This window comes from Lutjanus erythropterus, chromosome 17 (genome assembly GCF_056507025.1).
Source record: "Lutjanus erythropterus isolate fLutEry1 chromosome 17, fLutEry1.hap2, whole genome shotgun sequence".
NCBI lineage: Eukaryota > Metazoa > Chordata > Actinopteri > Lutjaniformes > Lutjanidae > Lutjanus > Lutjanus erythropterus.
Genome location: NC_139333.1, coordinates 13874958 through 13889425, shown reverse-complemented (window position 1 = coordinate 13889425; position 14468 = coordinate 13874958). Strand labels below are relative to the sequence as shown.

Below are 14468 nucleotides of genomic sequence, written 5' to 3'. Positions count from 1 at the left end.
AAGAGAGTTCAGAGATGAGAGGCACTTCACAGGCCAGGAAATGAAGAGCGAAGAGGAATCAATGATAACAAACATTTCAGAGAGTGGAATCTGGAATCAATAACAGAGCAGTAAACAAGCGTATATGTAAGTGAAAAACATTTTTGATATGTTAATACATTTATCCAGTCACAACGCTGTGTTATGTAATATTTACAGCTTGAAAACTTTGACTTCCTCCATTATTCATCAAGATAAGATTGAATTTATTATTAATCCCAAAGGAAATACAACAACCTGAACAGAGGAAAAACTAAATCTAAACTAATTTCTGCTCGGACGGTTTAGAATTCTCTGTTGTAACTGTGGGTTGTAACTGTTTATTTTCAATCATTTTCTCGATCAATCAGCCGTCCATAAAAGGGTGAAAAATGTCGTTCATCGTTTCCAAGTGACTTCCTCTAATGTCTTCTTCTGTCCATGGCCACAAAATATTCAGTCTGCGGTCATAGACGACAAAAGAAACCAGAAAATCTTCACATTTGAGAGGAAGAATTTTCTCAAAAAATGGATCAAAATGATCAAAATAGTTGGCAGTTCATTTAAAAGTTGACGACTGATTGATTAATTGTTGCAGCTGTAGTGTGTCTCAGGTTGTTTCCGTGAATCACAAACTAAGAAATCCTCTTTGTTACTGTATGATAAATGTACATATGAAACATGTTCATGATCATAGGTGTAGATTTCGTAATACCTAATATAATAACTGCCAATAATATTATAATTTTTCTGTTCTTAATGTAATAAGTTGTCAGTTGATAGACTTTTTTCACAGCAGCCACTTTGAAATGAAACAGCAGGGTAAACTCAGGTGTTACTAATGATACTAATTAAGGTTCTGTTCCATTTAGTGTAGCACATTATGCTCAAAAAGTTGTGACATTATTGCTTCAATTTTATGACACTGTCTAGTTATTACATTAGGAATGGAAAAATTATGACCGTGTTGGCAATTATGACATTAATGGTAGTTATTACATTATTGACTGCTAAACACCAATAAAACATGAAATTAGCAGAGGGCTTTAAAAAAAAAACACTTCCCTTATATTTTTACAGCATTACATTCGTTAATTTTGAATTGTCACTGGGTGCCTGAATTTTATATTTTCCTCTGCATAATTAAAGATGTTCCCACTATAAAATGATGCACAAAAAGCACAAACTGGTGCATAAAAAAAAAAAAAATCACCAGCATGCAGGTTAAAAGTGTCGATGCTAAAATCCCCCATCACTCTTATTTGTAATAATGACAAATGTTTCCTTTTAATTTAAAAAAATTTATTTGGTCCATCGGAACCTGAGATTGAAAATTAAACATACATATTTGTACACATATACTCATATTCCCCCCCAGAAAAGATCAATAAAATATATATCACATTCATCAGAGTTCCATTTTTTTTCAGCATTAGGTTTCATTTTTTTTGTTTCTACTATCATACTTTCTCTTTTTTTTTTTTACAATTTTAAAAGGGTCAGTTTATTTTTTATCTCTTTTTTTTTTTATCTTTTGTGTGGCTTAAGTTTGCAGTCTGTACAATTTACAAGGAGGGAACCAGACAAAGGAGAGGAGAGAAAAGGCGTTGTGTGTCGGCTGGTCTGTGACTGACCAGCTTTTCTCTGGCTGCAGCCTCTTCAACAGCAGGGGGCACCCATGACGCACACAAGAGTCACCACCACAACTTCACAGAAGAGGAGTAGGTTCATAGGACACCAGCACGAGCCAAAAATGACAATTATGACAAATAAAAAAAAAAAAAAAAACAGTATAAAACAAAAATCAATCTCATGTAAATGTAAAGTGATCCAGCAGTGACACTGAATTCTGAGGTGCCTCGTCATTGCAGGTGTTTCAGTGCAGGTTCATTTCTCGTCAAGCTAATCCCTCTGGGCTCAAACCGAAGCCGTAAATCATCACATTCCTTTATCTGTCATTCATCAGTTCAGTATTCAACATTATTCATTAGACAACAGGCCTGCAAATCACTTACACAAATAAATTAGATACTAAGTTCACAGCTACTCGGCTGTGAGCACGCACACACACTCACACAGGGCAAACAGACATCTGAGAGTGGTCATTAATTATGTTTCTTTGGAAAATATATTTACAATTAACTTTAGCTTCAGGTTTCAACAAAGAAACATCACGCTGCTGTAGTAGTTTTCTTACAAACTGTCCCGAAGATGTTGTGAAGTACAGCTTACCAGAGCTGGTAAATGTGTTTGTGCAGATAAAGTAAGACTGCAAGCGTCAGGACACGGCGCTGCCATTTACCACCGACACTGCTGACGATGCCAGCGACGATGCTCATGACCTGATGCATGTTCCAGGACTGAACCCGCTGAGCTCAAGTCCTGAACTGGATCATCTCATATGGGAACTTTAAAGGGACAGTTCTGATGATTGGATGTGGGGTTGTATATAAGACAAATATCGCTCTCCCCAAAACAAACCAAACTCAATTGGGAAAATTAGTACTTTTACCTCTCAGAACGCAGGAGTTGCTGGTAACCCACTGCCTCTCTCAATGAGTTTGTCTGTGTTATTGGGTGACTTAGGTGAATCCAAACTTACCTTTTAAAACACAGAAGTTACACAATTACACAAACAACCTCACAGATCATGGCAGAGGTAGAAGAGTAGCTCCTTGTAAAACAACTATAGAATTTCTGATATTGCAAATGGAGTTTGGTTGATTTCAAGAGAGTTATATTTACTTATATAACAGCGGTTTCCCATCAGAAAAGGCTGTCTGATGGCAAGGTAAAACAGCGAAAATATTCTAAATGTAGCACACATTTTAAACTGATATCTATTTCATAAGATAGACCTCTTTTCTTAGATGGATAAAATACATTTTGCTGCTGATCTTGTCCACAGTGGTACATTGCTCAGCTTTCTACACTGGTACTCATGCTGCTTCTCCAAAACTGCTACCTGCTACCTGCTGTAGGTAATACAGTGACTAGCAATAAGTACCTCATATAACCCCAATTCAAATAATTAAAACTATCCATTTAATGTTTAGACTCAAAATCTTGACATAAAGAAAAAATGCATTTTTCCAGGGAGTCTTGCTTATCAGATTTCAAGTTTTTCCCCATTTCACTACATAATAGTAAGACATCATTTTTGACTTGACGAAAAGTCTCCCTCTCCATCCTGTTACTATAGTACCGCATCATTCTTCCCCCTCTCTGATAAAACATCTACAGGTATGTTGCCATGGTGAGGACTGACAGATGCTCAGTGAGACAGGAGTAATGGCTTTGACACTGGAGAGATCAGAGGCAGGCGGGGCCCTAAAAGAGCACCTACATTAAAAACAGCTGTAGGCAACCCATCCTTTGAAACAAGGCAGCCCAAACTGTGAGGGAGCTAAACTATTTTCTGTGTCACAACGTGTCTCAGGGGTCCCTTCTCTCTCTTGTTATGTGTGCACGCAGTCTGACAAAATGGTAATTTGTTATTACACGAGGACACTGTGCTGTCGCTAATGTGCTGTCGGTGTATTCTTGCGGGAGAGTGGCCCAGATGCTCGCGCTGCACCCAAGCAAACAAAAATGGTCCCTGACCTCCCAAAGTAAACTCGGCAGCTCCTCTTAAGAGCTCCCTTATGGCAAACTGGCTGTTCAAACAGCTACTAGCTCCTCTAGCACTCCCTAAGTACACTAAAGTGTAAATCAACACACCAGGAAACTGTTGATGTGCGAGAAATAGACAAACACTCACTGACCTTCAGTACCAGACACAAATTTTTGGAGTGTCCCAATCCAAGAGTGCAAGGTGCAGCATTAATTCACTCTATATAAACGTCTAGGGAGTGGAGCTGCTCCCCAAGTGTGAATTTATGTGTAAAGATATAAACCGACTGCAGAACTGGATGAGGAAAGCCAGCAGGCCTGAGGGGACGACTACAGAGCCGCTCATGTAATGACTCGCCTCCAGCGTTTAGACCCCAAAACTGAGGCTGAGTGAAAGTGAATTTAAGTAAAAAGAAAGGAGGTATAGCGGTTGTTTCTCTGTAGGGAAAAAGTGAAAATAATATTTTAGTGTATTGTGAGTGGGAATTCTATTGTGTGTTCACAAGGTAAAACCTCCCATTACAACACTACTCTCTACACCACGGCTTGGCTGGTAAGTGTTTTGAGGGACGAACAATAAAAACAGAAAGATGGCCACCATACACCTGCCACAATATGAGCTCGACTCCAACTTACTGTACAACAAATCATGGTTTGGTCCTGAGCTAGAGAGGCTGTTTACACCTGGTATTATCAGCTCTAAGTACAGGTGGAAATGCACCCAATATGCTTTGGGGATGAAACTTTATAAACTTTGTGAAGTGCTGTCCGTGACAAATTCTTAATTATTTGGGCCTTAGATTTCCTCAAAGCCAGAGAAAGTGAAAGTGTACGTCAGTTCAGGTAGAAAATCCCAGTGCATCATGGAGCTTCGGACACGTATGCAGATAAAACATGAAGTTTAGTCCGGTGCTTTGAAGCGCTGACATTCATGTTTTTTCAAACTAAACTTCTATTTCAGCCTATGTGAGCCTCACATTTTACCTGCACTCGTGTCAGAAGCTCTGTGATGCGTTTGGTCAGAAATCTACCCAATTTTTACTTGCCTCTTGCCTGTTTTTATAAATTTATTAGCGGTTATCAAACAACAACAAAACCTAAAGTTAATCGTCATGTTTAATCTAGGGCTGCAATGTCTGTAAAATGTCAAAAAAAAAAAATATCCATCCCAGTTTTTCAAAGTCCAAGATCTTGAAATGTCTCATTGTATCAGACAAATATATTCAGTTTAATATGATAATAAATGAAGAAAAGCATGAGACCTCCATATTTGAGAGGCTGAAAACAGTATTTCCTTTCTTTTTGGATGCAAAATTGATAGTTAAGTGATTACCAAAATATTTCTGAAATCTTTTTAACCATGCCAGATTTACTTAACAAACACTTTACTTGCCAATCTAGTCAGTCCTTATTGTTGGGCCCTGAACAGTTTAATCTTCGCACTGAATGACCGAATGGACAGTAGTGGACATTAAACTGACAGTACAGCCCTAGTATTTATTTGCATACTGAGCAGGGAAGCGATCACAGGTGGTCACTCAAGACGAATCTGAAGAGTCATTGTAATGTTAGGTGTGAAGTCAAGCACTTAGATTTGTCTGACTGTGATTGGAACACCCGGGACACATGTTAACAGCAGGTGTAAACAGCCTCAGAGAGAGTGCACGACAGCACTGCATGTGCAATGTGATGATGGAGAGTGGAGACAGACAGTACTGTATGAATGATGGCTTTTTCTATGACCTCAAAACACAAATATGGACAAGACGGCGACAGGGGTTGTGTATAAAATGAGTAAGACCGATGTGTATGTTCTCAAATAAAAAAATAACATGAGTGGGTTTGGCTCATTAAGTACCGTACTGAGGGCTGAGGGGATTAACTCCCCTCTCAAGTCTCTTGCTTTTTGCGCTGTCCTCATAGATGACATGGAGGTAAGTGTCTGATCGGTGTGGGTGATTGGCTCATAGGTTGTGGGCCGGAAAATGGCTCAGTAGTTACGGCACTCCACCCCGACTTCAATGAAGCGGGGTCGTCTGGAAGGTGTGACATCTGTTCCACATACAGCGCTCGTACCAAAAAAAGATTTTTTAAGTAGTCTGAACTGGATCCTGTTAGTGTGCCTGGGTGAAAAACTGTTTAGTGAGTAAGTCCCGGTCACTCCGTGTGGCCGCGTCCCTCATTTCATCCTGACATGGCACATCCACTTGGCAAGGGAGAGCGCACTCGCTGGATGAAGACTTTTATGGAGCATTACGAGGACAGCACATAAACACTGCCCATTTATGCTTTACATTCTTCCTCTGTGTTCTCTCTTGCCTGGTTTTCCAGTGTCTGACAGTTCATCGGATTATAGTCCGTGCGTGTCTGTGTGTAAAATAGTGGGCGGTGGTCATAGCGGCCTGGGCCGATGCAGGCCGTCAATGTCCGGGGTGAGCTGGGGGCTGTGTGTGGCCTTGGTGGGGGTCCAGTCTCCCAGTGAGGCCTGGGCTGCCTTGCGGTGAGCCAGACGGTGGGTGATGGAGAAGCCGGCGTTCCCTTCCAGCTGTGAGAGCACCACCAGCACCTGCCTGCAGGGGGAGACAGAGAGCGTTAGAGAATAAAGAGAAACGTAGCAGCAGTTTGAGGCCTCTCCAGCATGAGTTAGGCAGTTCAAGCAGATGGTGCATCATGAACACAAGTATAGTGTTTTTTTGTTGTAATGAAATAAGGGACTATAGGAGAATGATTGGGGTGAGAATGGGGGCAAAAACTTATATTTCATTTTATAAAGTCTCTCTCCACAGCATACTTAATATTGCAACCATCCACTTAAAGATGTGGCAAACCGTTCTGGAGAAAGTTTAACTGTTGAGTCTCTTCCAAGGTCATCAAACATTGACACTTTGGGAATGACACTAAAACAATCAACTATTTTACCAACCTATGATTAGCCAAAGTCTCCCTTCCCAGGCTAGATTTTGTAAAGCCTGAAAACAGAGCCAAGATGAGGAGCAGTAGTCTAGCTTTAACTTAGACCACTTGAATTACATTATACTTAAAGATTATTAAGCAACTTTAGCCCATGACCTGAAAACAGACTGCTTACTCCAGCTTAAACATATGTGAAAATGGAAAATGGAAAAAATAGTCACTGTCAGATTCGTAATAAATAACACCTAATTAAACAATTATTGCAAAAAACTAGGAGGAAATACAGATCTACAATGCAGGTCTGGTGCTGCAGATGGACTAGAATATAGTGTTGATTTTGCCCCACAATTTTGTAGGACGTACAGCCCGGTCTTATAAAATTGTTTCAGGTGATCATAATGTAGAGAACTATTTTTTAAATTTCTAATTATTGATTTTCATGTATTGAATCGTAATTGTTCAAGACAGAATCACAACACATCTAAGAATCTGCCCACCCAAGGTTGAACAATGACCATAATGTGATTTCGATAATATTTCTATGAATTGCTCAGCGCTAAAGGGAAGGCTGAAATAAACTGTAAGAATGTTAATAATTTTCATACAGTCCCTAATTACACCACTGATGTTGGAACTTTTTATTAGTTAGTCAGCACAGTTAAAGCTAGAAGTGGAGGAAGACAAGTTGATTAATCAGCACTCTAGTCACTTGTTTTTCAGTCTATTTTGAGGGCAGGATGAGGAAACATGGTGACAGGAAAATAAAAAATAAAATACTTGCTTCCTTAAACCGTTTTCTTCACACTTCCATCGTTTTAAGGTTATCTGAGTACACACACCACTGAAAATTATATCTTGTCCTGAATATGATTACCTCGCTGCTAAATGCTGTCGCCTATGAACTGATTGTATAACAGTGAGTGAGTAAGAACATCAGAAAATAAGAGCGTGATATTGCAGCACTGAGTGTTTTTATCAAGTGAACTGGCATTATGTTCTTGTTAGACGAGAGAAAAAGACATTAAGAGACATGGTCCTCATGCATGGGGACTTTTTACAGTTTCACATTATGTGGGACATAACTTTGAGGGGATAAGGTCGTAAATTTACATTAATGTGTGCTGTAATGTGTCGGTACCGCTGAAACATTCAGACACTAGATGTCCAAAGGACCTAAAATCAGACAAACCTAACGATGTGTGAACGGCTCCACTGTGCTGGATTTCACAGGTGTGTCTGAGCCAAACAGTGTTTTTCAGGTCTTTCTAGCATTGGCTTTAATGGGCAGAGAAAAATTGGGACCAACAGAAAACAAAAGCAGCTATAATTGCGCTGAGACCAGCCTAAAGTACATTATTGAGAAATATAGAGCACTAATCCTGTGGGATCGCTGCATTTATATAAGTGTTTACAGATATAATCGTCTAAATGGGTGGATGTTGCTGCTGGATGATGCTGCACCTGCACCAAATGTTCCCAGAGCATTTAATCTCTTCACTTGTTATTTATTCTGGCTAGATTCAGGTAAAATAAAGCTTGATGAAAAACGACTTTCAGAGGCGTATGTGTGTGTGTGTACCTGTGCAGAGGTGGTACGCTGTCAATGGTCTTGAGGCTGCCGCGCGTGGACACCACATTGAAGCTGTCAGTGCAGTCACAGGAAACGTGGAGGTAGTATTTGGGGTGGCGGTTTTCCACCACCACGATCAGCCCCGCCCAGCCGTGGGTCAGGTAGTAACATGTCATGCCCTCGCGGCCCTGGGAGCAGACATTAATGAACACAATCGGAGAAACAGAAAGACACATTTTAATAATATAAGCTGTAAACTAAAGTATATTGTTGTACTGGGATGAAACACATCAATCCTGGTGTTAATATTGACATGTCTTAAAATCTTGACCAAAAATATTATCAGTATTATTGTGATTATCAGTATTACAGTTTTGTTAAAATATGCTGAACATGTTCGAAAACTACTGAGATACACTAAAATCATTTCAAAGAGTTTTATTGTGAAAACCTCTGAAAACCTATTTAAAAAAACACACACACACAAGAATGTTAGCACTCTCTAATCAAAGTTGGGTTTCCCCCAGCCCTCACCCCTGAGTGGGAGTCTGTAATACTGCGGCCATTTTCTAATATGTCCACTTTTTTTTTGCATTTTTCAAAATTATGCAGTGGGTGGAGATAAGCTCAGACCGGAGGGTTAAGTGACACTTTAAAACTGACATAATCTAAATGCTAATACAATGTGCAAGGAATTACTGAAAGCTGGCCGGGGTATAGAAGCAAGGATGCAGTCCTCAGTGATTGTGTTTGCAGATAAAGTTAGTGCTAAATCTGTATATTGGATAACCTAGCGTTAGAGGTGTATGATTTTGTTGCTCTCCCTCAAATTTGTATTCTATAAACAAACCTCATACACTCACATATATGCCCAAGGCTGGAGCAAATGTAGAGAGCGATAATTTCTTCTGATAGCATAACAAAAGCCAAAGAAGTTTTGTCCAAAAATCCAACATACCTTGTGGCTGCACTGCATTCTAATGTATTGAGACTGGTGGGTTTCTGTCGTTCTGACTTTTCAATGTCAGTGCAAAAAAAGAGGAGCCTTGGTCGACACCAAAAACTAATATTGGCGTTTCACACGACTCCAAGATACTCTGTCAAAGCAGCTACACTGAAAAGTACATCTCCACCAGCAGTACTTTTCAGTAGTGTTAAAAGGCTTTTAAGACTGCATTCTGCATTCACAGTAACAACTCTCCGTGGAGGTGAGATGACAGTGGTTGTTGATCACTTTCTTCAGGGGCGTGCAATTGTAATACAGTGAATACAAACGGCTTTAGCTGCTGTCATTTCACATCCGGTGGCCCAGTAACAGCATCTAGTCAGCAACACATGTATCAGCTTATAATACAAAACTTTTGTTTCTCGACTAAGGACTGCTCAAATTGTTTATTAACACTCCTGCACGAAATATCTTTTTTTACCCATATTGTCCTGACACCAGTGTTTGTGTAGCGGCTGCCATGCTCTCCCAAGTGCTTGGCTCACCTACCTTGAGCGATGACTTCCTGGGGAGCTGAATGACTTAGCAAAGATGATCTCAAGTGTTTAAAAAGCTCTGTCATCCTCTAAAATACCAGCCAGTGTGACAGCACTTTCAGGAAAGCAATGTTCAGGAGAGCCAGAATAATTTGTTTCTACGCTGGTGTGAGTTTCTGTGTGTGCGTGTGTGTGTGTGCAGGAGAGATAATGTGCATGTACTTGCATGTGTTAAGGCGGAATAGAATTTGGGCACTCTGCAGAGGAAATCTTAAGTGTTATCTCAAAGTGGCTTTCAGAGATGCAGGCGTTCTCCTGCTTCACAAGCATATATATATTATATTCAAAGATTAACAAACTCTGTGTGTGTAGGTGTGAGACAGAGAGATGGAAGGACAGAGAATTTGAAAGCCGGGGAGTGCTGAGGAAACAAAAACAGATGCACCTGTCGTCTCGTTGTGATGCGAGTGCGTCTCTCACCTCGTGCCTTTCGCCTTTGTTTTCCGTGAGGAGGATGATGGCGTCGGCCAGTGTGGTGGCAGTCGCCTCCACCTGCTCCACCATCACCTGTCTGGAGCTGTAAATAGCGAGGATGTAGCCCGGGAAGTCCTGGCTGGGCCGTCGTGCCGCTCCGCTGGTGGGGCTCGAGACTGGGAAGAAGATGGTTATATGCTTGAGAATAAGCAGCAGCATTTGATACAATCAACCATGATGTTTTAATTGACAGACTTGAGAAATGGGCGGGTCTTTCAGACTGTGAACTAGCTGGTTTCAGTCTTATTTAACTGGTAGCTTTGGTGCTTATGCATCAGAGACTCGTGGTATGATATCCAAATGATAGTATAGTTTGGAAATGGGAGATAAGCGAATCGTACCAGCCCTGCTGCTCTAATCTGGATTAGTAAAAATTTTAGACACCAAAATGAGGGGAAAAAAGAGATTCTCTTAATAGAACCTAATGCTGCAACCAACCAACTGCCCTCAGTGCTTGGTGGCCTTAGTGGACAGGTTAGAACTAGCATCACAAACTTGGGAGTGATTTTAGACTCTGATTAAGATTTTAACTCTCATTCTAATAATGTCATTAAAGCATTTTTTTCCTTAGGAATATTGCTAATGTCAGACCTTTTTTTCACTCAGACTTTCATAACCAGTTGCTCAGACTATTTTAATTCAGTTTTTACTGAATTATCTAAAAAGTCGATAAGAAGACTACAGCTTGTTCAGAATGCAGCAGCCAGCGCCTTAAATAATACAAAGAAGATGGATCATGTTATCCAACTGCATATATCTGTATCTTTTGGAATTGATTTAGAGGTTCATTTACTTGTTTATAAAGCTTTGAAGGACCTTGCTCCTTCCTACTTTAGAGATCTTTTTATTTTGTGTTCCAGTCAAATCACTGCGGTCCTCCACTTTTCTTTTAAATGTTCCTTATGTGTCCCATAAATGTACCAGTTAGAGTGCTTTCTGTTTTTATGCTCCTGAACTGGGGAGCTCGCTGCCTCTGGATATTAGACTGCCAAGTTCTCTTGGTATTTTTAAAAGGAAATTTAAGATGTATCCTGGTTTTTAAATGATTAATTTGGTGTAATGTTACAAACTTAGTTGTTAAGCTTCAGTCATTGCATCACATTATATTATTTCCCTGTGGTCTCCGTCTGGGGTTTCTTTTACTTTATGCTACTGACTTTTATTTATTGATTTTTAAATTTGTTTTTTTCTTGTTGGAATTTTTGCTTTTGCATTTTTTTTAATTTATTGTTGATTTTATTCTTGTCTGTGTTGTTTCAGTTTTGCAATGTGAAACACTTTGAGCTGCATGTGTGTATGAAAGGTGCTAAATAAATAAAGCTGACTTGAGCTGAGTTAACCTACAGCACATTTAAAGCCGACTGAGTGGTTCTGTTAATGTTGAGTAAATATTCATAAGCAAAAACACTAAAGCACTTCATGTGAACATTATGTCTATATACTCACTGGGTGTGGGTGGACCTCCTGTCCCGCTGACATTCATCTGCCAGTGGTTGAAGGCGCAGCAGACGACAGCGTACTCCCCCGGCTCCAGCATCACATCACAGCCAACGAACTTCTTTACTGCCCTCTTGCTGTGGGCCAACAAACGTCCCAGAGTCAGCTTGTTCCCGCTGCCGAAGGAGGCACGAAACACCATGATGCACAGGTCCAGTAAGTGGCTGTCGGCTGTGTCTGAACGTCTGGAGAGAGGGAGGGAATCAGAGTTAATTTCACTGACCAATCCTTTCGTTATAGTTTTACTAAACCACATTTTTTCACTAATGGAAACAACATAAAACTAAATAAAAAATATTAAAATGTATTATTCAGCAAACATTCTCCATTAACTTGAACTCTGTTGTATTTCAGGAGCATTTTTCTTCAATCTCTGATGACACATCATGGTCATTTTATGATTTATTACAGAAAATATATTACAGATCTCTCATCTGATTAAACCCTGTTGGTTTAGTCAGCTAAAATCTTATATTTAACTAAAACCATTCAGATGACTAACACTAAATAACATTTTATTAAAAATTAACACCAGAAGGGATAAATGGGTTAAAGTGCCAAATGAAAAGTGATGACAGAACGACAAAAAAAACCTGAAGGCTGGAGGGAAGAAAGGACAACCTTAAAAATGCTGATGACTGTCGCATTTACCTGCTTCCCTCCTGGAAGAGCGCAAACTCCAACGCCGTCCTCTCCAGCACAGTGAGTGCCGTGACTGTGACCGGCCCGCTCGCCTTGCTGGGGAAGCAGCCCTGTAGTCTCACTTCCTGCCAGTCCGAGTGGATCTTACAGATGTCCACCGAGTCAAAGTACCTGTGGGAAGAGACAACAGAGCATTCTTTAATATATATATGGCATCAAGTCTGCATGTTTCCAGACCCGTTCTTCTGAGACAGCAACAATGTGACCCGCTGCTCTCCCCCTCTGTCATGAGCTGAGTCTATTTATATGCATCACAAGCAACTCTTTAACATTAGCATAGCCTCTGAGGGTGCTGCCGTACAAACACCATTTACCTTGCTAACATATCAGACCTCCTCCTTCAAAGGCAGAGGCCTCGAGAGACGCTCTCTTCCACACTTTCAGTCTGTTTTTCACTGTTTCATCACTTCCTAACCTCGCTCTGACAACTGCTTTACATCTTACTTTTGTCTTCTTGACAATTGGGATGAAGAGAGGAAGAGAAGGCAGGCATGCTGTAGTTTTACAGTAAGTTTTGATAACCAGAGAGAGAAATAAAAAAAAAGCATCTTGCTTGTTTTCAGTGAAATTATCTCTGAAATATTCTGAATAATCAACATCAGTCCCAACAGTCCACTTGATGCAATTGGATCAATGTAAGTGTCGTATCATCAAGGTATTTACACAAAATATAAACACTTAATGAAATGTTTCTGTTGAAAGCCACACAGATTCTGTTCAAACCTGATTGATTTTAGAGCTGAAATTCAATTCAGTTTTATTCTCTCCATTTCTGACATTGTGGTTCAGCCAGTTATATTTTACTCCCGGGCAACAGCTCCCTATTATGTTTCAGAGTTTTGTTTTCAATGGAACTGTTACCGGCAACTGTGTTTACTGACCTCCACAAGGCCATTGGCCAATGAAATTTTATGAAAAGGATGTAGGCATGAATAAAAACATGCTGAGAAGAACAGCAAGAAGAATATTATTCAATACTATGCTGTGCCTTTGAATGACTGGATTAGTCTGATATGACAAAAAGCACTGAGGGCCATGACAGGTCTAAGGCTCTGCCTGCTAGGTCCCTGGCAACCAGATCAACCACAATAAACCAAGTGTATGATGCATTCATCAACAAACACCATGTACAAAAAGAAAACGCTGCCATTCAGTTTGGTGTCAGTACCAGATGGTCAGCACATTCCACAAAGCCTTAATATTACTAAGCTCTCCATCATTTTTAGCACATTACGTGCATCATAATGGCACAAGTAAAGGACATCTTGAGAGTTAATTCACCTGCAGTCACTCACACTGCAGTTAACAAAAGCTTTGACATTTTCTCTTCTAAACAGCTGCTGTTGATGTAGCTCTTTCCTGGGATAAATCCTCAAAGGTAGTCATGCGTTTTACATTTCTAACGGTGATGTATTTGGAATGAACACAAGGAGAGTGAGCAAGTGTCAAAACTTTACCAACTACAAAGGGTGGAGGGACTACCACAAACCACACACTGTAAAACCTCATATAGGATTGTTAAGCCTGAATACAGACCTCTCTGTTGAAGAAACATACATGATGGAAACTTGCTGTTTGTCTTTAGATGTTATGACGTTAAGATAAATCATGGTTGTTTCTTTTCGTGATACTGAAAGAATGCTCTCCATGATAAGGGCCAGTATATATTTCAGTCCCTCCCCCCTGAACCAATGATTCAACTCAATTTTTAAATTGAACCAGGTTAAGATTATTCACAGTGCATCAAGGAGAGATGGGATTAATAAATGATAACCAGTCAACAATGGTTGTTGACTGGTTCTTGTTTTATGTATTGGTGTGACTTTTATTGTTTGTTTTTCCATTAATCCTAAAGTGAGAACATGTCTAATATCGATGAACCCTACCTATCACAGCACATTTTATGAATCTGACCAAAGATACAACTATTTTTGTGAAGTATCTGGAGAATCATTCCGCATATTCGTAGGCTGCAGATCCCATGACGTGAGCGTCACTTTATTTGGGCGATCTGCCAGAAGGGATAACAGGAAATGACAGAAAGCTCCTGAAAATATTTACTGTAGCAGTGAAAAAAGCAATCACTCATAAATGGTTGCGGGCCTCCTAGAGTAGATAACTGGCTTGAAATCATCAGAGA

General features: G+C 40.0%; 1 protein-coding gene across 2 annotated transcripts in view; it reads right to left on the bottom strand.

Moving 5' to 3' along the window:
- Window positions 1-5622: 5622 nt before the first annotated feature.
- capn15 (calpain 15) overlaps window positions 5623-14468 on the bottom strand; it is a 55049-nt gene continuing 46203 nt past the window's right edge. For both annotated transcript variants that reach the window (XM_084741074.1, XM_084741073.1), the window contains exons 8-12: window positions 12278-12439; window positions 11576-11811; window positions 10076-10245; window positions 8123-8301; window positions 5623-6200 (exon numbers count right to left, since the gene is read on the bottom strand). In XM_084741074.1, coding sequence (XP_084597200.1) covers window positions 6023-6200; window positions 8123-8301; window positions 10076-10245; window positions 11576-11811; window positions 12278-12439 — 925 coding nt within the window. In that variant the 3' untranslated portion in view covers window positions 5623-6022. The remainder of the gene's footprint in view (window positions 6201-8122; window positions 8302-10075; window positions 10246-11575; window positions 11812-12277; window positions 12440-14468) is intronic.